The following is a 27,915-nucleotide window of genomic DNA, read 5'->3' on the forward strand; positions in this document are numbered from 1 at the left end:
CCCGCGAACAAGCTAGGGCGCATATTTTTCTCCCTTGAATTCTTTAATGCTCTGAGACCGTAGGGGGATTTATCGAGAATCTTTCGGTGCCCGTACGATGTTTTGCAACGGCTAACACAATATCAGGTTCCTTTGCAGTATTGTGGTTTGCTCTCAGTTTCAGCCAGAAACCGGAACAGAAGGAAAGGGAGAAAGCAGGGAAGGTTCGGAGACGACCGCGCTCAGGGCTGCATGGTCTGCAGCTTCTAAAGCGTGGAGGATGGGACGGAGAAGGAGAATACGGAGAAAAGGGAAAGCTGAGGAAAAATACCCACGCCAATGGGTAAAAGGGAAAAGGTGAGAAGGAATAGAGTAGGAGAGGGAACCAATGGGTGGGAGAGGCGGAGGAAGAAGGGGGAGGGGAGAAGCCAATGGGGGAGCCCGGACGCGAGCGAGGACGCGGCCCCGCGCTTGCTCCCCTCCCTCCGGCCCGAGCGCTCGCGCCTTCCCAGGCTCCCCGGAGACGAGGGCAGGGGCGGGCCCAGTCGGGCGCGCGGCGCGGGAGGCGCCGCGAGGTGAGGGCGGCGGGGGCGGGGAATTGTGGGGAGGGCGGTGCGGGTGCGCGGGTGCGCGCTCGCGCGCGCCCCGTCGAGGCTGCGCCGCCGCTCCGCCCCCGGCCGGGTGTGTGGCTGCGCGCGCGCGCGTGCGTTCCGGCGGTGCGCGCCGGGAGAGATGCTGAGGTAAAGTTCGGGAGAGAGGGAGAGAGATCCGTCAGCGCGAGGGAGCCGGAGTGGCCGCCATTACTGAGCCCGGCGCGGCGGCGGGCACAGGGGAAGGGGGGAGGGACGGGGCCGCCGCTGGTGGCGGGAGGGAGGGTGGGAGGGTGGGTTACCCGACTGCGGGAGCTGTAGGGCTTAAGGTTTCGGGGCGTGTGTGTGTTGGGGAGGGCGGGGGGAGGTGGCTGAAGGGACGCGGCGCTTGGTGAGCGCGCCGGGGAAGAGAGGCGAGCAGAGAGTGGAGGAGGAGGAGGCGGCGGCGGCGGGAGCGCTCCCCAGGAATGTCGCTGCCGCCGCCACCGCCGGGGCCGCTGCCGTTGAGGAGGAGACGGAGGAGACCGACGGTGTTAGGTAGGACCTTGCGATCCCCGTTCTTCTGGGCCTGTCCGCTCTCCCCCCTCCCCGACTGGGACCCTCGCGCCACCGGCTGCCCCGCTCGGTAGCCGCCGCCGGTTGTAACCAGTTCAAGGCGCTGGGGCCCCGCAAGCACGGAAGGGAGCCAGGCGCCGAGCTCTGTCCTCGCAGGCCGAGCGGGGAGCGGCTGCCACGGGGGGCGGGGGTACGGTCGGCGTGAAGGGCAGAGAGGCCGGGGGAGGGGGCGCTTTCTCCACAGGTGACGCGGCCGGGGTCGGTGGAGGCCTGGTGGTGGCCGAGGATTGCGCCGGCCCCGCCAGGCGTCCGCTCTCGCCCGCCGCCCTCACTTGCCTTGCTCTCCGATGGTACGAGGGGAGGGAAGGTGGCGGTGTCTGTTGGCTGGGTTGCTGCTGTTAACGAGTTCCACCTGGAAGGGGAGAGGGAGTAGGCGCATATTCGCGGAAACATAATCTTGGTTGCAAACTTAAGCGCCTTTCAAGGGGATCGGCCCTTCCACTTTTTCCCGATCTCCCCCACTTCTCCTTGGGTTCTCTTCACCAATTTCCCATCTGCTGCGAAAGCTCGGGGTAGGGTGTGAGAAGTTGCACTGCGCAACGAAAACGCGGAGTCTTACCAGTTGACTGCGGCTGGGTTAAGGCTTTGATACTGAGTTTTTGTGAGAATAACCTCTAGATTCTCCCTCTGTTTCCACTAAAGAAAAGTATCGGGGTGGGGGTGGGGAATCGCGCGGGAGCGCGCGCGCACTTATCCACACATAAATACTCACTCCCTCACACCCTCCCTCTACAGCGTTATTAGAAATGCAAGTGAGGTGGAGACTGTGGGTGTAGCTGGCGCCGAAAGGTGCTCGGAAGTAAAGGCAAACTATTAGGATGTTTGGTAAAATTCCGGGAAAGTTGTAGGGAGACGCTTATACTTACGCCATATGATAGAAATCCAGTTTTGGCCCATGCTTAATAAGTGGGAGTTTTAAGTGTTTTTAGACCTAGACCAAAATAGGTATACAGATTGTGTGTACACCCATTTTTAAGCTCCTAACGAAAATTTGCTTTTTTCTTTGTTATAGTTAAGCAACTACCTTTTTTTTTTTTTTTTTTTTTTTTTAAGAGTCAAGTGTAAAACGGTGGAGTACGTTGTATTTACTGATCTTTGCCATTGCTGCTTTCTACAGGTGTTGGCGGGGCATGTGGGGGGAAGGGTTTGCGGTCTTCATTTTGAACATCCAAGACCAGTACCCAGTTTCAAAGTATATGGGGACAGGGGAGTTATTTGCATTCGATACAGGAAGTATTTCTCAAAATCTCCTAAAATGTTTCTTGTAGCAAAAATTTGATCCAGATACAACTATTTGGAAAAATACTGAGATATGTTAGTAAAATGTGTTTTGGAGATGTTTTATTGTCAATTCCAGTTTATTTGACTTCAATATGATAAACTTTTTTTTTTTTTTTTTTGACAGAGAGAGCACAAGTAGGCAGAGAGGCTGGAAGAGACAGAGGGTAAGCAGGCTTTCTACTGAGCAGAGAGCCCGATGCGGGGCTATATCCCAGGACCCCGAGACCATGACCTGAGCCGAAGGCAGAGGCTTAACCTGCTGAGCCACCCAGGCGCCCCTTGATAAAACTATTCTTAATGAATAGTTTTAGATATACATACTATATAGGTAATCTACTGGAAAGTTTGCAGACAGTTTCCATTTTAAATTCTTTCTCACTTTTGGCCTTTTCATCCATCCTTTCAGATTGACTCCCATTTCCTATATCTGTAGTAGAGCAGAGGAGATGTGTTAAGTGTTGATCACCAAAAACTTTCATAGCCCTTAGAGCACTGTATGAACAAACATACATGATTGAAAAGCTGGATATAGCTGTGTATTTAACTCTCAAGAATGGTGCTATTGCGCTATCGATCTGATTGACTTAAAGCAGACTTTAGTCAAGAGGACACAGATGACTAGATAACAATTGATTTGGTTGTCCTGTGCAGGCTACATTTTTTTTAACCCTCCTCAGCATGTGGTGTTATTTAACCATTCTTTGTATATGTTCGTTATAAAAGCATTGGGGAATGGGTGGGTTACACTTTGCTGTAAAAAAGACTTGTCACAGAAGTCTGGTATCTCTGTCATTTTTAAGCACCCACCCCATTTAAATTACTGTAGCAATTTTTAAAATGTATTGCAAAATTCATATTTTAAATTCTGTCACATCTCCAAAATGCTTTGAAATCCCTCCACGCACATACACTTTTTTCTGTTTGAAAAGCAGATTTAGTATACTTACTTTTTGGAGAAAATTATTTTGACTTTGAAAGTTAAGTTTTATTTTTTTAAAGAAATAGAATATCGTATCTGCATTCCTTTTTTGGAATTGAAGTTGTGATACAGCTTAGAAAATAGTTTTGTAACTCAGTTTTTTAATACTGAAGGAAAAGTTTTGTCTCAGAATTCTACTAAAGTATTTTCAACATTAGCAGGCCCTAAGGTAAATTTTGCCTTTTAGTATGAAATGGCATAATAAAAACTTTCTGGTGGCTACAGAGTAAGTTTCAAACTATAGTTTCTATACAAATTATTTTACAAACTCGTTCTAGACCTGTAAGACCCATGATTTTTTTCTTTGCACACCAAGAAGTTATGCAGAGAATGTAATTTACCCAAGAAGTGCTGTGTTGTATGGTGTTCTGTTTAGTAATATCTGTGTTCCTAAAAAATGTTTATAAAATACATTTAAAGTACACCAGGGGAGCTTGGTTTTCTATAACAAATGGTGAAGAAACCTTGATAAAGTGACACATCATTTGGGGACTTGAGTAATCAAGCTCCTTATTTGTTTAAATGAAGGCTTTAGTTAATCATTTTCTCAAACCAGGAAAAACTGTATTAGAAATTTTAAAAAATAGTTCGGTGTGAAGGATTTTAAGCATGAACTTTAACTTAATTGGTTTTAAAACTCTGTTACTTGAACCCCTTATGGATTTTTCCTGGATGGCTTGAGACTTCCTCTGACAACCCAGCAGTTACTATTTTTGTTTGTAAAATGTATTGTACTTAAATCTAAGAATTTCTTTGTAGAAAGAAATCTGCATGTAAAGGAAACTTAAAGCCTGTGTTTTTTAATTCATTAGTTCATATTACCTTTATTTAGCATTTACTGTGTGCCTTGCCTTGGGGATACCAAGATAAATTAGAGATTGTGTAGCTTGAGTTTTAGTTGAAGAGGAGCTATAAAGGAGTAAAAATGGGCGAGCCTGGGTGGCTCAGTGTGTTAAGCCTCTGCTTTCTGCTCGGGTCATGATCTCAGGGTCCTGGGATTGCCATCCCCCACCCCCCACCCCCCACCGCCCACTTTCTCTGCCTACTTGTGATCTCTGTCTGTCAAGTAAATAAATAAAATCTTGAAAAAATTTTTTTAAAAAGGAGTAAATATGTACATACAAGTACTAAGAAATGCAGAAAAGAGAACTATTATCTAAGATGCTCTTAGGGAATCATTTACAGAATAATCATTTGAATTTGGATGTATTAACTGCAAATAGGAGTTTGAATATAAGAGGGATGGTAAACAAGGTTGGTCTTTTCTGGAGGTTAACTCTACAATACCTTAGATTTGCAGTAAAAATAAATTGTTAATGTTTGGTCATGTCTTTTCTATTTGACTCCTTAGAACTATTACTTGGGAATAAGAGTTACAGAACTTCATAATTTTAGGTTTAAAATATGACCTGTGTGTATCATTTGGTTAGATTCTCAAGCTTTTTTCATCATGAAGAGTTAGTGGTAAAAGTGAATTTTCATTTTTCTAGCTTCATACTAGGTTTAGCTGTTTTGTTCCTACATATTATTTTATTGAGCAGCTAGGGCATTGTGAAAAATACAAAGAAGTATAAGATACTACTCCCTTAGAAGAGCTTACAGCTTTGGTGGGGAGAAAGCTTGACAATTTAGGAATTGTTAGATGCCAGTTCAAGATAGACTAGAAGAGCCATATAGAAGGCAGGGCATAATGATTTTTAAAATTGTAAAGGAATTTAGATAAAGGAAATAAGATTTAGAATTTGGGGAAGATGGGGATGAGTAAGAAAAAAGACAAGTTAAGGACACTGTGGACCAAAAGCACAGGGAAGTGAAGATAGATTGGCTGATGAGGGGAAAATACAAAGTAAAAATTTAAAAGCATCTGTACCTTTTGAGTGAAATATTTAGGGGAAAGTTTTTAACACAAGGTTAATAGAAGTGTTGGGGAAATAGCTTTTGTGTTACTCTTTATCTTTGCTGTGTTTGGCATTACAAGGAACCTTGCAAAAACTTGTACGTTGATTCTTTTATAGTTTGTTCATTTTCTTCCTGTTGATGATGTATTCTTCCTGGTCCAAAAATTTGTTTCTTTCTATACTTACTTTTTTCAGAGCCAAATATTAACTCTTTTTATTTACTTATATTTTTATTTTGGTTGACTGTTTAGAGAACTAGTGGAAAATTAACATTTCTATGATCTGGGGGATTGAAAGAACCAGATTTCTTTATTAACTAAGTAACTAGGTGTTTCTTATAAGAGTATTGAATTAAATATGCTCTTAAATGATTTTACATTTATGATCTTGAGATTTATGTTATTAATTCTAATGTTGCCTTATTTAATTTCTGTATTTTCATTTTTCTTTAGAAATACTGTCACCTGAAACTCAAGTGACACCACCATCTGTTGCTGAAACTGATCAGTTTTTTGTTAAGAAACACTGACTCATTTGTCTTTATTTCTTAAAATTAGCAGCCAGTCATCAAATTCTTTTTCTTGGATTGTTCTTTCGAATTCTTTGGTAGTTGAGGTACTTTCAAGCCTCCAGGATTTGTCCATCTTTTGGGCTTTGTGCCTTAGCAAATTAATTTTGTATTCCCTTTCTAGCTTATAATGATTTCGTATTGCTTATTATAAGGTCTAACACCTGCTTGTCCTTGAAGACCTTCTATAGTCGTACTTTATATCTTCAGAAACAAAATAAGTTTGCTTTTCAGCATGGCAGCTGTGCTCAGCCACTCCACCCTAGTCACACACCTGGAATGACTTCTTTCTAAAATTCAAATCCAGTTTATTTATCCTTCTTTCTTTCTTTTTAAGATTTATTTATTTATTTGACAGAGCGAGCAATCACAAGAAGGCAGAGCAGCAAGCAGAGAGGGGGAAAGCAGGCTATCCCAGGACCCTGAGATCATGACCTGAGCTGAAGGCAGATGTTTAACCCACTGAGCCACCCAGGAGCCCCAAATCCGGTTTATTTTTCAAAGTTGGTTCAAATCCTTTCTCCTCACTATAACTTAATCTATTCCAGGGGTCTGCAGTTATGGCCCTTGGATCAGATTGGCCTTCTGTCCTGTTTCTGTATAATGGCTTTTTACGTTTTGAAATGGTTGAGGATACAATTGAAAGAATAATGTTTTGTGGTTCATTAAAATTATATGAAAATTCAAATTTGGGTTCATAGACAACAACCATGGTCATTCATTTAAGAATTGTTTATGGCTGTTTTTGTGCTGTGACAGCAGACTTGAATTGTTACTGACAGACACTATGTGGTATATAAAGCCTGAACTATATACTGTCTGGCCAGTTTTCCAAACCTCATCTGTCCCAGCTTACACTGATCTTTCATGTTTTGGAATTCCTGTTGCATTTATCAGTTCCATGTTATAGCACATCACCTTTGTCTTCTCAGCTGTGGTACCATAAAGTTTCTTTTAAAATTGTGGGGAAAGGGCGCCTGGGTGGCTCAGTGGGTTAAGCCACTGCCTTCGGCTCAGGTCATGATCTCAGGGTCCTGGGATCGAGTCCCATGTCGGGCTTTCTGCTCAGCGGGGAGCCTGCTTCCTCCTTTCTCTCTCTGCCTGCCTCTCTGCCTACTTGTGATCTCTCTGTCAAATAAATAAGTAAAATCTTTAAAAATAAAAAAATAAAATAAAATAAAATTGTGGGGAAAGTGGTTTTGAGCCTTTTTTCCCCTGCATATCTATACCTTCTTTTTAGTCTATATGTCTTCCTGAGATTCTTATTTAACCTTAGTGTTGCCATCAGTAAGAAAATTGTTAAGACTTATCTATCATATTTTGTATAATGAAAATAATGATTTTCCGTTGTTATAGCATTATAATCTTGTATGTCAAAATCATGACCTTTCCCTCACTTCTCTGTTCTCCGGTGAGAATACCTCAGAATCTGGAAGGGAGGCGAATATTCATAGCACTAGCTTAGTGGACTTCCCTATACTATATACCTTTGTACCCTCGAAACCTCTGACATAAAGCTGAGATAGACACAGTAAATACTTACTGGATTGTTCACAGAGGTTGATATAAATGAAATGACCTTTGTTTCTTCTGTTTTCACCACAGAGTTAGGATATGGTCTAGAAGGAGTTTAGAATAACTTCATACCAAGGTGTTGGACATAACGTGTTGTTAGAGGAAACTGTTGATTAAATAATAGGGTAGTTAATCGGTTTGGAAATAGGTTAGGTCATTGGTTTTCAAAGATATTTAATGAAGTGAAACTTTTTTTCAAACAAGAAGTACTTGAAATATCAAAAGATAAAAATGAATAAAAGCAGAATTGTCTTTGTTGAGTAGGACTTCACTGCTCCCAAAGTACTGCCTCCTTGGACCCTCCTGGAAGTATTTCCAATGAGCCTTCAGGGTTACCTAATCTGTCTTAACAAGCGGACTCTTGAAAAAAAACTGGAGACTTTTTATTTTAGAATATATTGCTATACTAATAGTGTTCGGGCCCATAACATGGTTGTAATTTTTGTTAATTTTGACTATAAATACGACTTTAGGATTGCTTAGTGGTTTAGGATCTGAGTCTGGAGATTGACCCATGTATTCATCAGCAAGAAAATATATGAGTACCTGCTGTGTGTCAGGTGCTGTTTTAGGGTGCTGGGAATATGGTTAAAAATAAATAAATAACAACAACTACAACCAAAAAAACCAGAATAAAATTTCCATCCTAACATAGTTTAATTCTGAATCCTACCAAGATATGCTTCTAGGTTATTTAGTTGCTATGTAAGTTGTTGAAATTTTTAATAGATTTTCTTTTCATTAACTTGGTTATAGTTTTGTGTAAAGAGCAGTTCATATGAATGATGTCTTTAGCATTCCATTCAGCCTTAAGATTATGTGCTTATGTGGTAGAAAACTTGGTCAAAGACATTATTATGGAATATAACTGACTTTCCTACAGGTATTACATTGTTTTTAGTTATCTTGTATGTTAAAATGGCTTTCCCCTTGTGATTTTTCATGGCATTGATAAATTTGTTACTGAGAATGAGCAGTGTTAAGAAAAGTAGTACTATAGCGGTATTGTGCCGTATTCATCTTTAGTAATTCAGTTGCTACTTTTATTAAGCTAGTCTAGATTGTCTGACATTGTGAAATATATGATAGTCTTAGGACTTGGAACTGTCTTTTCTCAAATATTTGTTTATATAAGGGATATTATATTTGGCCTAAAGAAGATGGAATGTGTAATTTCTTATAATTGTGATTCTAAAAAATATTTTTGAAAAACTAGGTGGTTATTCTGACTGAAGATACTATAGATCATAGTCTTCATTTTGGTGGCTTAATTTTTGACTTGTAATGACCTTGAAATCCATGTGCACTTACTCCATTAAAGCTATCTATCTATTTATCTATTGATTTATTTTAGCGAGAATGGCGTGGTGGGGGTAAGGAGAGGGACAGAGGCAGAAGAAGAGGGAGCGAGAGAACCTTAAGCATACTCCGTGCTGAGCACAGAGCCTGACTCAGGGCTAGATCTCACTAAACTGAAATCACTACCTGAGCTGAAACCAGTACGATCAGCTGACTGAGTCACCCAGGCTCCCTTCCATTAATAGCTTTAGAAAACTTTTAGATTAATATGTTACAGAGCTTATTTAGTAAACATCATGTGATTTCCTCTTTTTTTTTTTTTTTTTTTTTTTGGCCAAAGAATTAACAACATTGTGATTTGAACATTTATTAAGATTTCATGAATTTATTGAGTAGCTAATACATGGAAAGCACTGTTGGAGGCTTTTGGAATACATTGATGAAATAAAGATTTGAGCCTTTGTGGATCTTTATTAAGTATGGTCTGGGGTGGGGAGAGGGAAAGAGTTAATGACAAGTAAGAAATAAGTTGTATAGTAACTTAGGAGTTAAGAGGCAAGGAGGATTTGGGGGGTTTTCGGGAAAAGCAAGTGTAAAAGCAGAGATGCTGAGGAACAGTGTTCCTCTATGTGACTGGAGCAGAATGAGAATGGGAGAATATATGAGAGTAGGTCAGAGAGCAAGACAAGATTGGAGAAGGTAGATCTTATAGTATCCCACAGAAAGGATTTGACTTTGACTTTTAGGAGTCTCTGGAGGGTTTGGGGCCTAAGAATGGGAAACTATGACTTAATGTTTTAAAGGAAACTCTGGCTACTCTGGTAGTAATAGATGGGAAGAGGAGCAGGAATGGAAGCAGGGAAACTAGTCTTTGGAATAATCTGGGGCCAGATATGTTGGTGGATGGGGTAAAAAAATAGAGCAATAAATGTAATGAGAAGTAATAAATTCTCAATATATTTTGAAGATAGGACCAAAGGGAATTTCCTGACAAAGTATAATAATTTAAAAGTATAAAATAATTTTAAAATTCCACCTTATATTTATGAACACAAACTTTGTGAGAAGGTACAAAACGAATTTTGGTTTAAGTCCAGAATCACTAAGAATTGATTTTTCCTAGGTTCCCTGTAGGACTTAAAAAATTTTCTTGCAGAAAGCACTTGATGTTATTACAACTCCATCAGAAGTAGTATGTTGTGTTTGAATGGCTGTCACGTATCTTAGAAAATTCCGTCGTATAGATGGCTTCATTTTTAAGACAGTTTTAGGGACCACTCAACAATATCAGGCAGATAATTGGTGTATCCCTCCATCTCTCTCATCAGCTGTAGTTCTACTCAAATTATACATTGTTGTTAATTTCTGGGAATGTACTTAATCTAAACATTTCCTTGAAAGGGTTGTAAAATGAACTTAAAGGTAGAATGAGAAAGAAACTGCATTGCTGGGGCACCTGGGTGGCTCAGCTGGTTGAAAGCCAGCCTTCCGCTCAGGTCCTGGGATCGAGCCCCACATCAGGCTCTCTGCTTAGTGGGAGTCTGACACCCCTCCCTTCTCTCTCTCTCTCTCTCTCTCTCTCAAATAAATAAATCTTAAAAAAAAAAAAAAAAAACCAAACAACTGCATTGCAAACTGCTGAAAAGCAGTACTTTGCTTAAGAGAATAAAGATTGGTCATCCAGAGACTCCTTTTAACTGGATAGCTTTGAGTCGATGATTGCTACTTTTGTCATGGTTTCTTCAGGGTAAAGATCCGAGAAAATGAGAACGAGTTACATGAAAGTAAAGTCACATCAAAAATCGGGAAGTTGGGGGCACCTGGGTGGCTCAGTGGGTTAAAACCTCTGCCTTCGGCTCAGGTCATGATTCCAGGGTCCTGGGATTGAGCCCCACATCAGGCTCTCTGCTCGGCAGGAAACCTGCTTCCTCCTCTCTCTCTGCCTGCCTCTCTGCCTACTTGTGATCTCTGTCTGTCAAATAAATAAAATCTTAAAAAAAAAAATCGGGAAGTTGTATGGATCAACATAATCAAATATTATCATTAAACATTTGAAAGGAATTTTCAGATTAAATTGAATAGCCTGCATATAGATATCAGCTATTAGTTTATTACTAGGAGCACACACAAAAAACAGGGGATTCTTTTATTCTTTTTTTTTTAATCAGTGCAGAAGAAAAACTACCTTAGTTACTTAATGGATAGTAATTTTGACCTGGATGTTGAGGGCCAGTAGAAAATTCATGTATGTGTAAACTATCCAGGTGGCTGAAATTAAATGCCCTTATATCCTGTTACAGCCAAATTCATGAATGCTATCTTTCTCTCATGAGGTGGTAACACCATACTCTCCCAAACAGATAGCAAAATGTTTTTGAGGGCAGGTTATAGCAGTTTTTTTCCTAGTCTTCTGGTTTCTCAAACTTTTTAAACTCTGAAAACATTTTTTAAATATTAAAGCTTTTGGAAAAACATTTTAAAAGATCTTTTGAGTTAAGTAAACCCTGTAAATCAGATAAAGCATGTACTGCTTTTGATGATTGAGTTGGAGGGAGAGAGCGCTTATTTGTCCAATATTTTTTACTACCTGTAAGTGAAAGAATTTTCCACCACCGTTTGAAAATCACTTTGTAGTGACTCATGACATAAGCTCTGGAGCTGATTTCAGAGTAACCAGGTAGCCTTCCTGGAAGAACATGGATGTTCCTCAGTGTCTAATTGGTAGTTCACCGTGAATTTGGTGTGAAAACCATAAATGTCACACAAAGCTACCTCATTTTTAATTTAAACTTTAATATTCATGATTCAGAGCCTGCCACTATCAAATTTATTAGGATGTGTGTTGAAACCCCAATATTAAAATTTATCCTCCATATAATAATTTTATTTCTCATTAGATATAAAGCCTCCCCAAAAGGGTGGTAACTTCATGCTCCACTCATCTCCATTTAATTTTAAGGCCCTTTTCTTCCTGTAGCTTTTAAAATACATTTTATATTAAGAGTGTTTTTATTTCTGCTTACACTCTATAACTTTTTTTTTTTTTAAAGATTTTATTTATTTGACAGAGAGAGAGAAATCACAAGTGGCAGGCAGAGAGAGACAGAGGAGGAATCAGGCTCCCCATGGAGAAGAGAGCCCGACGTGGGGCTCGATCCCAGGACTCTGGGATCATGACCCGAGCCGAAGGCAGAGGCTTTAACCCACTGAGCCACCCAGGTGCCCCTACACTCTATAACTTAAAGTAGAAAGTATTCTGTATTCTCAGTATTCTGAGGTATATGCTGTAGGAGAGCAGGAATGTTTCTTTTAATGTGTTTGGAATAAGCATATGAGAAATAAAGTGACTGTTAAGGCAAGGGATTAGGTTTGTAGTTGAGAATTTTCTATAATACTTAGGTTCATGTGACTTTGTACTGTTAACCTTTCTATTTGTCTCTCTCTCTCTTTTTTTTTTTTTTTTTTTTTTTTAGGATTTTATTTATTTATTTGACAGACAGAGAGGAAGGGAAGCAGGCTCCCTGTCAAGCAGAGAGCCCGATGCGGGGCTTGATCCCAGGACCCTGGGATCATGACCTGAGCGGAAGGCAGAGGCTTTAACCCACTGAGCCACCCAGGTGTCTATTTGTGTCTCTTAAACTAGAAGGCAGGGAACAGTCTTACTTGTCTTTGAATTGCTCTTAGTTTTAGAACAGATTTTTGTTTAATAAAGAGCTGCATGTAGTACTAGTGTATATACTATTTAACATGAAAATTCCCCAGAGTAACCACTAGGTATGTTTTCTTTTGATGTACATCTTAAAGTGTACTGTCTGCAGTTTTCTGCTTTTCTAGTAAGAAGGAGGGTAGGCCTTGTATTTTCCTTTGTGTGTTTTCCATTTTTTTCTCAATTGTTACAGAATCATGCTGTTTTTGTGAATTTTGTTTTACCTTTTTATCGTTGTATATAACTTTGTTATCCAGTTCATTCCCTTTTGTTTTCTTATCAGTAAATACAAATGTTTTTTTATGCAGGTTAGGTAAAGAAACTGGTGCTAGGTGCAAGTACCCAATTTAACCAGATGAATATTTTTTATAAGTTCCACTAATGAAAAAGAGTTAATAGGATTGGATGGGACTCCCCTAATTTCTTTTACTTCTAATTATTGTATATACTGCTGCCAGGTAGATATTTTAAAGTTGCAATCTGATCATGTAATTTTTTACAAAAAATCTTTTGACAGCTTCACGGATTCCAAGAATCAGACTGATACATTACTTATTAAACTTCTTTTGTTTGCTAGGCACTTATTTTAAAAAATGATTTCATTCTTAAATTTGTATAGATAGCACAACCCCATTTTATAGGTGGGGATGCTATGACTCAAAGCAGTTTCAGTTTTGCTGTTTTCATAAACTCATAAATAGTAGATTTAAATCAGTTGTATTTGTGGTTTTCTACTTCTTGTGTTGCTCCTTCAACACAGGATTATTTTATCATGAAAGTGAATCTAATAAATGCTTTGTTTGTATATCATATGGCAGATACTAATATTTGTAGTTGAAGCTAATAGAATACACTTCAGAAGTACAAAAGTAAATCTGAAATTTTAACTTTTAACATTGTTTTACCGAAACTATTAGTCATAATTTTAAATTCTAATAGTTTTTTTAATCATTAATGGTAGTATAGTAAATGTATAGTATAATTTGAATAGGTGTTTACTTCACACCAATAGCTGTTTACTTATTTACTTGCAGTTGAGGTCAATGTAGAAGCCAGGTATTTGGGGGCAAGTGATGGTTCCTTTCTTTTTTTCCCTGTGTTATTTTGTCTGGATTGAAGATAATTTTCATGTATGTTGATGTATACAACTGGATATTTTCCCTGTCTTGTGAAACTTTGGCGTGGGAGAAATGATATATTACTTTTAATTCAACCTCAAAAGTATGAAGAATCTGCAAATAAAACTTATATAAAAGACTGACTGACTGCTTTCACGTAAATAACGTAAATTAAATTACATTCAATTCTTAGGGTTATTTCATGTTGCTGGTATGTCAAATAATTCTAAACGATTGTCTCAAGTAGACAATCTCAAAATTCTTCAGCTTGGTTCTACTCAAAATGTTATCCATGAGCTTTTTATAACTATTCTGACAGGAAATGAATATAGAAATCAAGAACATTTAGAAGTATTGGACAGTAATTTTATGTCTCTTGAATCTTATTAGGGTTTGGATTTTTGAAAAAAGTTCACTTTGGATTTTACAGAATTGGACTCGCAGATAATGAAATAAAAATTGATCCTTCACCTTGATAGTTTGAGAAACATTGGTCTAGTTAAATACTTTCAGTATTTGTATTAACTGTCCATTTCAGTTTTCCTATTGAAGTATTTGAATGTTCTGAATTCGTTTTGGGGCATAAAATTTGATAGATTTCACAGGAGTGTGTTAAACTTTGTGAAAAATTTTACATAATTGTAAAATCTTCCTAAATTTATATGAGATTCCATTTTAGGGAACAAGTTTTGAGGAACGATGTAATAGGTTGTTTTTGAAAGTTGTAAGGGAGTTGTTAATGGCAACTGATACATTTAATTATCAGCAAGTATAATGTAGTCACAGAAGGCAAGAAAATTGAGGAAGGGGAAAAGACTAGTTATTTTTTCAAACTTAAACGAAGGAGCAGAGGTAAAATAAAATGCACATTTGGTTATTAGGGGCTTATTTTAAATTTCTTGAGACATTACCTTAAATTATGTGTGTAGTTATTTTAATTGTTAGAATTGTCTTAAATTTTGAAGTCATCTTGCATTTAAAGGAATAAATCATAAACAGTCTTTATGGTGGCTTCCTAAAATACATGTAATATTTATTGTTAATGTCCATAGTTATTTGTTATAAATATATTTAGTGTGTATATGATGTAATGTGTAATTTCATGGTTAAAGTTTTTCCTTTTTCTCTTTCTAGGAAGATGATCCATATGATTTTGAAGACCTTTCTGCACAGAAATGAGGGAAATACAAAGAACCAAATATAGTTCTGAACTTTGGGATCTGTATTTTGAGAGGATTTTATTTTCAGAATGAGAAGTATATCTGGTTATCTTTATGAATGTAGAGACATGAGAAGAGAGTTATGATGGCAAAAAACAAAGAGCCTCGCCCCCCATCCTATACTATCAGTGTAGTTGGACTCTCTGGGACTGAAAAAGATAAAGGTAACTGTGGAGTTGGGAAGTCTTGTTTGTGCAATAGATTTGTACGCTCAAAAGCAGATGAATATTACCCAGAACATACTTCTGTGCTTAGCACCATTGACTTTGGAGGACGAGTGGTAAACAATGATCACTTTTTATACTGGGGTGACATAACACAAAATGGTGAAGATGGAATAGAATGCAAAATTCATGTCATTGAACAAACAGAGTTCATTGATGACCAGACTTTCTTGCCTCATCGGAGTACGAATTTGCAACCATATATAAAACGTGCAGCTGCCTCTAAATTGCAGTCAGCAGAGAAACTAATGTACATTTGCACTGATCAGCTGGGCTTGGAGCAAGACTTTGAACAGAAGCAAATGCCTGAAGGGAAGCTCAATGTAGATGGATTTTTACTGTGCATTGATGTGAGCCAGGGATGCAATAGGAAGTTTGATGATCAACTTAAATTTGTGAATAATCTTTTTGTCCAACTATCAAAATCAAAAAAGCCTGTAATAATAGCAGCAACTAAATGTGATGAATGCGTGGATCATTATCTTAGAGAAGTTCAGGCTTTTGCTTCAAACAAAAAGAACCTTCTTGTAGTGGAAACATCAGCACGATTTAATGTCAACATTGAGACATGTTTTACTGCACTGGTACAAATGTTGGATAAAACTCGTGGCAAGCCTAAAATTATTCCCTATCTGGATGCTTATAAAACACAGCGACAACTTGTTGTCACAGCAACAGATAAGTTTGAAAAACTTGTGCAGACTGTGAGAGATTATCATGCAACTTGGAAAACTGTTAGTAATAAATTAAAAAATCATCCTGATTATGAAGAATACATCAACTTAGAGGGAACAAGAAAGGCCAGAAATACATTTTCAAAACATATAGAACAACTTAAACAGGAACATATAAGAAAAAGGAGAGAAGAATATATAAATACTCTACCAAGAGCTTTTAACACTCTTTTGCCAAACCTAGAAGAGATTGAACATTTGAATTGGTCAGAAGCTTTGAAGTTAATGGAAAAGAGAGCAGATTTTCAGTTATGTTTTGTGGTGCTAGAAAAAACACCCTGGGATGAAACTGACCACATAGATAAAATTAATGATAGACGAATTCCATTTGACCTCCTGAGCACTTTAGAAGCTGAAAAAGTTTATCAGAACCATGTACAGCATCTGATATCAGAGAAAAGAAGGGTAGAAATGAAGGAAAAATTCAAAAAGACTCTGGAAAAAATTCAGTTCATTTCACCTGGGCAACCGTGGGAAGAAGTTATGTGCTTTGTTATGGAGGATGAAGCCTTCAAATATATCACTGAGGCTGATAGCAAAGAGGTGTATGGTAGGCATCAGCGAGAAATAGTTGAAAAAGCCAAAGAAGAGTTTCAGGAAATGCTTTTTGAGCACTCTGAACTTTTTTATGATTTAGATCTTAATGCAACACCTAGTTCAGATAAAATGAGTGAAATTCATACAGTTTTAAGTGAAGAACCTAGATATAAAGCTTTACAGAAACTTGCACCCGATAGGGAATCTCTTCTACTTAAGCACATAGGGTTTGTTTATCATCCCACTAAAGAAACCTGTCTTAGTGGCCAAAATTGTACAGACATTAAAGTGGAGCAGTTACTTGCTAGTAGTCTTTCACAGTTGGATCATGGCCGCTTACGGTTATATCATGATAGTACCAGTATAGATAAAGTTAACCTTTTCATTTTAGGGAAGGATGGCCTTGCTCAAGAACTAGCAAATGAGATAAGAACACAATCTACTGATGATGAGTATGCCTTAGATGGAAAAATTTATGAACTTGATCTTCGGCCAGTTGATGCCAAGTCGCCTTACTTCTTAAGTCAGTTGTGGACTGCCGCCTTTAAACCACATGGGTGCTTCTGTGTATTTAATTCCATTGAGTCACTGAATTTTATTGGGGAATTTATTGGAAAAATAAGAACTGAAGCTTCTCAAATCAGAAAAGATAAATATATGGCTAATCTTCCATTTACCTTAATTCTGGCTAATCAGAGAGATTCTATGAGTAAGAATCTACCAATTCTCAGGCACCAAGGGCAACAGTTGGCAAACAAGTTACAATGCCCTTTTGTCGATGTACCTCCTGGTACATATCCTCGTAAATTTAATGAAACCCAAATAAAGCAAGCTCTCAGAGGAGTATTAGAATCAGTAAAGCATAATTTAGATGTCGTGAGCCCAGTTCCAACTAGTAAGGATGTATCAGAAGCCGACCTGAGAATTGTCATGTGTGCCATGTGTGGTGATCCCTTTAGTGTGGATCTTATTCTTTCACCCTTCCTTGATTCTCATTCTTGTAGTGCTGCTCAAGCTGGACAAAATAATTCCCTAATGCTTGATAAAATCATTGGTGAAAAAAGGAGGCGAATACAGATCACAATATTATCATACCATTCTTCAATTGGAGTAAGGAAAGATGAACTGGTTCATGGGTATATATTAGTTTATTCTGCCAAACGGAAAGCGTCAATGGGAATGCTTCGAGCATTTCTGTCAGAAGTTCAGGACACCATTCCTGTACAGCTGGTGGCAGTTACTGACAGCCAAGCAGACTTTTTTGAAAATGAGGCGATCAAGGAACTAATGACTGAAGGAGAACACATTGCAACTGAGATCTCTGCTAAATTTACAGCACTGTATTCTTTATCTCAGTATCATCGACAAACTGAGGTCTTTACACTGTTTTTCAGTGATGTTCTAGAGAAAAAAAATATGATAGAAAATTCCTATTTATCTGATAATACAAGGGAATCAACCCATCAAAGTGAGGATGTTTTTCTACCATCTCCCAGAGACTGTTTTCCATATAACAACTATCCTGATTCAGATGATGATACAGAAGCACCGCCTCCTTATAGCCCAATTGGAGATGATGTACAGTTGCTTCCAACACCTAGTGACCGTTCTAGATACAGATTAGATTTAGAAGGAAATGAATATCCTATTCATAGCACCCCAAATTGTCATGACCATGAACGCAACCATAAAGTGCCTCCACCTATTAAACCTAAACCAGTTGTACCTAAGACAAATGTGAAAAAACTGGATCCAAACCTTGTAAAAACAATTGAAGCTGGTATTGGTAAAAATCCAAGGAAACAGACTTCCCGGGTGCCTTTGGCACATCCTGAAGATATGGATCCTTCAGATAACTATGCGGAACCCATTGACACAATTTTCAAACAGAAGGGCTATTCTGAAGAGATATATGTTGTCCCGGATGATAGTCAGACTCGCATTATTAAAATTCGAAACTCCTTTGTAAATAACACCCAAGGAGATGAAGAAAATGGATTTTCTGATAGAATGTCAAAAAGTCACGGAGAAAGGCGGCCTTCAAAATACAAATACAAATCTAAAACCCTGTTCAGTAAAGCCAAGTCATACTATAGAAGAACACATTCAGATGCGAGTGATGATGAGGCTTTCACCACTTCTAAAACAAAAAGAAAAGGAAGACATCGTGGAAGTGAAGAAGATCCGCTTCTTTCTCCTGTTGAAACTTGGAAAGGTGGTATTGATAATCCTGCAATCACCTCAGACCAGGAGTTAGATGATAAGAAAATAAAGAAGAAAACCCACAAAGTAAAAGAAGATAAAAAGGTAAGTTTAACTCATAGTAAGTGATGTTTATAAAAATGTTTGTTTTTGCTTTTTAAAATATGTATTTTTTTAAGATAATGAATTTGACATCATTGAGAACTTAGGATGCCTATGTCATTCAGTAATTTTGTGAATATTTTGTGAGGATGAATATTTTCGTTACTTTTTAAATTGCCTTTTTATTTGTGCCTTATTTAATGTAGAAGTTTGAATTCATATTCTTCAGTATAATCATTCTAGGTGAATATGTTTATTTTCCTAATAGAAGCCCAGATATAGCGTGATTTTGCTCTATTTTGTTGTAAGCATCCCATTTATCTCTCTTTTTGCCTTCTTGACCTATCAGTTTTGGAAAATTATTTTGAAATACCTGTCTCAATCAAGGATCATGACAATATAGTCAAAATGATAATTTGTAATATTGGAAATTTAACAGTTCTAGGATTCTTTTTTGTTGGTGGTGGTGTTTTGTCTAAAGACATGTAGAAAAGTTTGTGAAGTTTGAGTTGTAGCATTTTGACTAAATAGCAGTATCTGTTTTTAGTAGATAGTGATTGTATTAAGCACTGAAAACTTAAATATGTATGCTAAGTTGTATTTTATAATTTCCATTAGATCTTTATTACAGTGGTACTTTAGCACCTTCACTTCTAGTACTCTTTGACTCTTGAGTGTGCACAAACTTTGCTGAAGATTTTTGTGGTTTTGAGATAGCTTTCAGCAGGCTTTTATTCTGCATATTGATAGTTTCTTCATCAGTTATGTCCATAGTCTTAATACATGTTTGTTTACTACAGGTACTCTCAGCACATGCTACTGGCTAAGTATCTTTGGCATCTTTTGTACTCAACCTGTTATCACTAGTTCTCTCTACACGTTTAATCACTGTCAAAAAATTTCAGCATTTTTTCTCAGTTTGTTATTAATACTACTTAATGCTTATTAATGAGGATAAAGCATTTACAGTCATTCCATTTTATTTTATTTTTTGAAAAGATTTTATTTATTATTTATCTGAGAGAGAGAGAAAGAGCATGAGAGAGAGCAGGATCAGGGAGGAGAGGGAGAAGCAGGCTCCCTGATGAGCAAGGAGCCAAGGTGGGACTCTATCCCAGAACCCTGGGATCCTGACCCGAGCTGAAGGCAGACACCTAACAAACTGAGCCACCAGGTGCCCCTTTTTAAATTGCTTTTGTGTGTGTGTTATTTTTCCATTTTTGATCAGAAGTCTGCTTAATTGTTTTGGTAACTTTCTTTTAAAATTTCAACTTCAAGAATAGCTGCTGGAAGAGTAAAAGGAGCTTTTATTTACCCTTTACTGAGATTTACCAGCTGTTTATATTTTGTCCCTCTTCCTTGATTTATTTCGTGTGGGTATTTATTGGGGTTTATTCATTTTGAACCCTGTGAGATGAAGTTGCAGATGTTGCGACTCTTTTTACTGTTAAATACTTTATTTCCTAAGAATAAGACTCTTTTTACTGTTAAATACTTTATTTCCTAAGAATAAGAACATTCTCTTAAATAACAACTGCATAGGTATCAAAATCAGGAAATTTAATTAGGTTAAACAGTATTATTATTTAATAGGCAATCTGTGATCAAAAACAGATTTTGAACATGTTGAAACCTTTCTCATTAGTTTTCTTTATATCTTCTCCCAATTTTCCCTAATTTCCATTTAGTTCCAACAATAGTATATATGTAGTTTTTATTTTTTCACTTAGTTGTATTTTTCCCTGTTGCTCCATAGTATTTTGATTATACTTCCTATTTTTATTTTTTTATTTTTAAAAAAGTTTTTTCGATAATACGTTTTAGTCATTATATTTTTCATTTAGCAAATTATATTAAAAATGGGTGGTTAGGCTTCCAGGTTTTAAATTTTCCTATCATTTTTTGTTACAGTGACCAGTTTACATAAAAGTTTATTCCTTTTCAGTCATTTATTTAGGATGAATGTACAACAATAGAATCACTAGATTGAGGACATGAGTATTCCAATGACTTGATATTTATTACTCTACTTTTAGTATTAATTTCTTAAGTATGAGTACTATGCAAGGAAGGAATATGCCAAATCTGTATTAATATTCTGAAATTTTAGCACAACCTCTGATTCCAGTTAATTTTTTTTTTTAAGATTTTATTTATTTATTTGACAGAGATCACAAGTAGACAGAGAGGCAGGCAGAGAGAGAGAGGGAGGAAGCAGACTCCCTGCTGAGCAGAGAGTCTTATGTGGGGCTCAATCCTAGGACCTTGAGATCATGACCTGAGCCTAAGGCAGAGGCTTTAGCCCACTGAGCCACCCAGGTGCCCCTCCAGTTAGTTTATTAATAATGATATTCCTCAAATTGAAGCAAATCTCCTTATACCTGATTTGTCTTATGTAGTCACTTAACTGTACACATGGTACCTGGCTTAGGATGGTTCAGTTTAGGATTTTTCAACCTCATGATGGTGCAAAAGGAGTATTAAGTAAAAACCATGTTTAGAATTTAGAATTTTGATTTTTTCCTGGGCTAGGAAGATACGCAGTACAATACACTCTTGTGATACAGGGCAGTGGTAGTAAACTGTAATTCCAGTCAGTCCGATGATCACAAGGGTAAACAATCATTCTGTTTTTCACTTTCAGTACAGTATTCAGTAAATTACAAGATACTCAACTCCTTATTAATGGAATAGGGTTGTGTTAGATGTTTTTGCTCATTTGTAGGCTAGTATGTTTTGAACGCATTTAAGGTAGGCCAGGCTAAAGTATATGATCAGACTATTAGTGTATTAAGTGCGTTTTTAATTTAATGTTTTCAACTTACAGTGGGTTTATTGGGATGTAACCTTATCATAAGTTCTGGAAGATAAATTTTTTTTTTTTTTTAAGATTTTATTTATTTATTTGACAGAGAGAGATCACAAGTAGAGAGAGAGGCAAGCAGAGAGAGAGAGAAGCAGGCTCCCTGCTGAGCAGAGAGCCCGATGCGGGCCTCGATCCCAGGACCCTGAGATCATGACCTGAGCCGAAGGCAGCGGCTTAACCCACTGAGCCACCCAGGCGCCCTGGAAGATAAATATTTTAATTGATTATAAAATCCAGGGTTTTGGGTTTTGTTTGTTTGTTTATAGCTCCTGAATCTGGTATGTCTAGTAATTGATGGCGTATCTTAATTAACACAGGATTTTATTCTTTCTTTCTTTCTTTTTTTTTTTAGAGATACATAAAGTATTGGTGGTGTTTATAATCACCTCATCTTAAAGTCACTGATTATAGCAATTTGTCTTTAATTTTTTATTATCATCCCACAGACAAAAATGGGCCTAGATTCTCTTCCTCCACACTGCAGATGTTTCATATATTTGATTCCACTCAATCTTCTGTTTAATACAACTCTTTCATTTGGTGTCCATCTTTTCCTCACTTCCGTTGAAGTAGTGAATCAACTTAGAATCATATTTATAATCTGCTTTCAGTTACCTTAACTCCGTAGTTTCAGCTGTCTTTTAGAGTTATCTTAGCATTTCCTTGCACTTCTCTATAACATTGCTTTAATTTTTAGATTCATGTATTATATTTGAAATCTAAAAATATTGGAGAAATTGTATTTTAGAAGACTTCTCGTCTGTAAGTAATTTTTAAATCAGGTGTCATTTAAGTGTTTGGCGTCTGTACCTGTGGTCTTAAAAACATAGGTAACAGTGAAATTTCACACATACAGTTTTGTGTCAGAGTTTATATTTTATGGTTTTGTATATATGCACAGTGAAATTCTTGAGCGCACTCAAGGCTAACTTTATTACTACTTTTAACTTAAATTCAGTTAATTAACATAGTGTATTATTAGTTTCAGAGGTAGAGGTCAGTGATTCATAAGTTGTATATAATACCCAGTGCTAATTACACCACTTGCCCTCCTTAATACCCATCACCCAGTTACCCCATTCCCCCAACCTTCTCCCCTCCAGCATCCCTTAGTTTGTTTTTGTGGTTGAGAGTCTCTTATGGTTTGTCTCCCTCTCTGATTTCATCTTGTTTTATTTTTATTGTATCACAGTTATCCATGGTATCTTTTTTTAAGCATTATGGAAAGGCTGGAGCACTTCAGTGCAACCTAATTTCTCTAAAAATTATATTCATTGTGTCATCTGGACTTGAGTAATTGTCATCTCATGTTTCAGTTCAGTAAGCATTCATTAAAAACCTGCTAGACACTTAAAGTCTGTACAAAAAGCTGTTGAAGGATAAGAAAAGTTAAAAATGACATGCATCCCCCTTTAAAGAGCTTAAATGGAATTTGAGAGATCGTACCTTGTGCTTGGGGCAGTGTTAAGAAAGTACTACTAGAGCAATTTAAGGAAGCATAGTGTAATTCTTAAGAGCACATGGTCTAGAGCCAGACTTCTAGGATTTGAATCGAGGCTCTGCCACTTACTAACTGTAAGTGCATAACTTCTTTGCACTTCCAACTAGGAAAATAGAGATAATCATACTACTTAGGACTGCTTTGAGAAATCAGTTCCTATTTATTTACAATGGTGCCTGACACATTGGTAAATTTGTTAAATAAAAAAGTGTATCTACTATTTTGTGATAGTTTGTTTAAATATAAATATTAAAAGAATATAGACAGAAATTGCCATGGAGTATGTAGTATGTCACAAAACTTCATGAAGAGAAAGGTGTAAATCACTACTTTTGGGTTTTTTAATTGGCTTAGAAGAAGGAGTAAAGATATTTTAGGTGGGGAGAATCATTTGTACAGGGGCATAAGATTATGACTGAAGTAAGGTGAGAGGTAATAGGAAAGTGCCCTTATTTGGGTATTGAGAAATAGCATTGTATTTATAGAAATCTACAAAACTGAAAAACTAGTTTAAATCCAAAGCAGTTAGTTAATAAGCAAGGCCAGAGGAGCAAGGAAGGTTTTGTTGGTTAGGTGGAAGGTAGGATTGAAATTGGTATCACATAGTCTCAGTGGGAAGCTGATGTACATATACAGTTTTTTTTTTTTAATTGTATTTTTTAAGTGCACTCCCTGCTGAGCATCAGGCTCAACATGAGGCTTGAAATAACTCTGAGATCAAGACCTGAGCTGAGATCAGGAGTTGGACACTTACCTGACTGAGGCACCCAGATGTCCCCAGTTTTATTTTTATTTACTTAAGAGTTTATTTTAGGGGCGCCTGGGTGGCTCAGTGGGTTAAAGCCTCTGCCTTCAGTTCAGGTCATGATCCCAGGGTCCTGGGGTCAAGCCCCAAGTCGGGCTCTCTGCTCAAAGGGAAGCCTGCTTCCTACTCTCTCTCTGCCTGTTTGTCTGCCTACTTGTGATCTGTCTGTCAAATAAATAAATAAACGCTTTAAAAAAAAAAGAATTTATTTTAAAATAATCTCTATATTATACGCAGTGTGGAGCCTGAACTTAGAACCCCAGCATTAAAAAATCACATGCTCCACCAACTGAGCCAGCCAGGCAGATGCCCCTACATATTCACCTTTTTTTTTTTCTTTTTTTTTACATATTCACTTTCAAAGTTATAGGGGTACAGAGACCAAATGAGAAATCAGTAAAGCTAGAAGTTGATTCTTTAAGACTAGAAAAATAGATAAACATCCTGCAAGACTGATGAGAAAAAAAGAGAAGGCACAATTAAATACTGAGAGTGAAAAAAAGAACATAATTGTAGATCAGATTAAAAAGAGAATAGAATACTGTCAAGAATTTTATGTCAAGACATTAGAAAGTACAAACAAAATTAGCTTCTAAAAATATATAATCACCTAGACAAGAAAGCTTTGAATAATCCTGTAACTATTAAATAAGTTGTAGAAGTTCTGTCTTGCACAAAAATACCATGCCCAGATCATTTTCCAGAAGGCTCTTTGAGGAACAGATCATTTCAGTGTTCTACAAACTGTTCCAGCAAACAGAAGGCAGGAGAATACATTTTTAATTCATTCTCTGAAGTCCTTTAGTATTAATTTCAGAACCAGACAAGGATGGTATAAGAAGGGAAGATTATAGTCCTGTTTTACTTAGGAGTGTATATGGAAGAATCCTAAATAAAATACAGATCAACAGACCCTTGACTGCAATTTTGAAAACCATCAACTTAGGAAAACCAAGGTGTGTTTTTTTTTTTTTTTCCAACTTTGCAGCATAATCTGATTTGACCTGTTCTTGATGGCGGAATCTGATTTGAGGCTGTTTTTAATCATCATTTATCTTATAGAGTAAATATCTATACCAAGTCCCAAGCAGAAATACTAGTGTATTTGAAAAGAGTACAGCGTACTGACTCACAATTTAATTGCATTAAATAGGGGCACCTGGGTGGCTCAGTGGGTTAAGCCTCTGCCTTTGGCTCAGGTCATGATCTCAGGGTCCTGGGATCGAGTTTTGCATCGGGCTCTCTGCTCAGCAGGGAGCCTGCTTCCCTCTCTCTCTCTCTGCCTGCCTCTCTGCCTACTTGTGATCTCTGTCTGTCAAATAAATAAATAAAATCTTTAAAAAAAATAATTGCATTAGATAATTGACATTTTTTTATACTGTGCATTTTGACTAATGTCTAAAAATATCCAAATTCTAAAGCCCGTTTTCCTCAGGAGTTTTTGATAAGGGATTTTGGCCATGTAACAGCAAAAAAACATGCAAGAACAATATATGAAAGACACTTTGTAATTTAATAAGTTCATAGAAAACTATATTGTGAACAGATGAGAACCTTAACTTGAAAAAAGATATCTACAAATAAACCAGTGAAATCTGCAACATATACCCTAAATGGGGAGATGGATTTCTTTTTCAACCTGGAACAAGATAATGTACACACTGTCACCACTTTATTCAGTGGTGCTATATTCAGTATTATGTGGAGATCCCACTCAAAGCAATACGATAGGAAATAATTTAAAGCAGGAATATTGGAATGGAGGAAACAAAATTGTCATTATTGGCTGATGTGATAGTTTATGTAAAAGCCAGAAAGGATTTACAAATAAATTATCAGTAGATAGAAGAGTTAGCAAAATAGCTTGATATGTATCAGTAACCAAAAGTCAGTTGCATCTCTATATATCAGTGATAAACGACTAGTGAAATAGAGAAGGTATCACTTCAAAAAGCACGGAGGGGCGCCTGGGTGGCTCAGTGGGTTAAAACCTCTGCTTTCGGCTCAGGTCATGATCTTAGGGTCCTGGGATCGAGCCCCGCATCGGGCTCTCTGCTCAGCAGGGAGCCTGCTTCCCCTCCTCTCTTTTTGCCTGCCTCTCTGCCTACTTGTGATCTCTGTCTGTCAAATCAACCAACCAATCAATCAATCAAGCTTTATTAAAAAAAAAAAAAAAAAAGCTTGGGAGATTGTCCAGTGCCTGGGAGTTAACTGTGCAAACGACTATGTAAAAAAGTAATAAAAGTATTGAAAGACAGTGAAAAATATCTAAATGAGGAACTCTAGTGCCTTCCTATCCATGCATATAGTGTATCATGAAGTCACTGCTCTTCAGACTAATCTCTGGATTCAGTGTTTCCACGTGTTAGGTTTTCAGGTAATTTCACATACAGATTCTAATCCATATATGGAAGAGTAAAGAACCTAGAATAGGACACTTAAGAAAGGCAGAAGTGGAGTGGTGGTGTTGGGTGTATATGCTTATTTTATCAGATAATGTAAACCTTTGGAATGTAAGATTGGTACTGGCACAGCGATAGGCACATTGACCAATGGAATTGAATAGAGCACCTCAGAACATACAGTCTTCTGGCTTGGAGCTCCTGTTCCAGTGTGGTACCCATATGGGGCTATTGCATGTGGCTAATCTGAATGGGGATGTGCTGGTCTAGAGACTGAAGAATGCCCTCCCTGAGAAGTATCATTTTAATTCAGATCTGATGGGTTAATAGGACTTAAGAGGAATAGTTGGTTGGATGGAAGAAGATTGAGTACTGAATGTTGTAAAAGGGAAAATGGTGTGTTCTTTAAAAAGACCACTGTGGGTGGTCATTAATGTAATGAAGGTTCTGGCATACTTGTATAAAGAGCCAGATAGTATTTTAGGCTTTACAGGTAATACAGCCTCTGTTATAACTGGTCGTATCTGCTCTTGCAGTACCAAAGCAGCCATTGACAATATGAGTACGGCTGTTTTCAAAAACAGGCAGGCAGAAGCCTGCCTCTCTGCCTACTCGTGATCTCTGTCTGTCAAGTAAATTAAAAAAAAAAAAAAAAAATTAAAAAACAATTGTGTAAAAACGGGCAGAAGGTCCCCAGGCAATAGTTTGCTGACTCTTGTTCTATGGGAGAGAGTAGTTAAAGGGGAGGGACTTGAGAGTTGGGACTAGACTTGGACCTTTTTAGCATTGTTAGACATTTTGTTTTAGAGTATTTTAGGCAGTTAATTGATTGTAGAGTAATTTGCAACTAGACCGCGATGGATTTGAAATCACTTTGTTTTGGTGTGGAGAACGGGTTGAATGATGGAAGACTAATTGGCATACTAGAGTATCCTAAATAAACCCTGATGAAGGCTTTGAGTGGTTGTAGTGGAGAGGGAGAGAATGAGATGGATTCGAGAGTACTTAGAATCCCTAAGTTTGATGATGTATTATGTGGGGGAAGAGGGAGGGTGATGAATGAGATAGGGAAGATACCTTCTTGGTTTTAGCTTATGCAGCTTAAACAGTGATGATGCTGATTATGATGTAGAGCATTAGAAATTGGCCAGGTTTGGAATTGGGAAGTGGGAATTAAAACTGGCTTTAGAATTCAGGTTGAGATATCAGTTTGGCAGTTAGATATACCATTCCTCATAGGAGAGCACTGAGTTGGAGATACATATTTAGGAGACAATGAAGTAGAGATGGCAGTAGATGAAATTGACCTAGGGAGAGTACGCACAGAGGAGTGTCTTCAAGCCTTGAGGAATTGCCAGTGTTGAGTGCTATGTAGTGAGATGATCCTTAAGAACAGTAGGTAGAGAGTAATAGTAACACTTACTGCTTCTGAGCTGATTCCTTTACTTGTAAATGAGTGATTTTAATATTTGGAATTGTGATAGACATGAGAACTGTGTGTTTCAAATGCTTGGCATGCAGCAGTGCTTAATAAATGCTACTGTAGTATGTATGAGGCCTAAAACTTCCCTGTGTACTCTGGCTATATTTCACAACAGTCCTTTGTCCCATAATGTTGGATTAGTTTCTGGACTTATTTTTAAATTAAATACTCTTACTAATTCTGAACCTGAGTTTATGCATTTCTTTGCCTTTTTTTTTTTTTTTTTTAAAT

At 37.6% G+C, this 27,915-nt stretch overlaps 1 protein-coding gene across 4 annotated transcripts in view; it reads left to right on the plus strand.

The window, feature by feature from the left end:
- Positions 1 to 614: 614 nt before the first annotated feature.
- Positions 615 to 27,915, plus strand: part of ARHGAP5 (Rho GTPase activating protein 5) — a 74,733-nt gene continuing 47,432 nt past the window's right edge. For 3 of the 4 annotated variants that reach the window (XM_032343999.1, XM_032344001.1, XM_032344002.1), the window contains exons 1-2: positions 994 to 1,106; positions 14,743 to 18,630. In XM_032343999.1, coding sequence (XP_032199890.1) covers positions 14,911 to 18,630 — 3,720 coding nt within the window. In that variant the 5' untranslated portion in view covers positions 994 to 1,106; positions 14,743 to 14,910. Of the gene's footprint in view, positions 720 to 993; positions 1,107 to 14,742; positions 18,631 to 27,915 lie in introns of those variants that run through there. The other variant, XM_032344000.1, reaches the window with a different exon arrangement.

The sequence above is a fragment of the Mustela erminea genome, chromosome 5 (assembly GCF_009829155.1).
Source record: "Mustela erminea isolate mMusErm1 chromosome 5, mMusErm1.Pri, whole genome shotgun sequence".
NCBI lineage: Eukaryota > Metazoa > Chordata > Mammalia > Carnivora > Mustelidae > Mustela > Mustela erminea.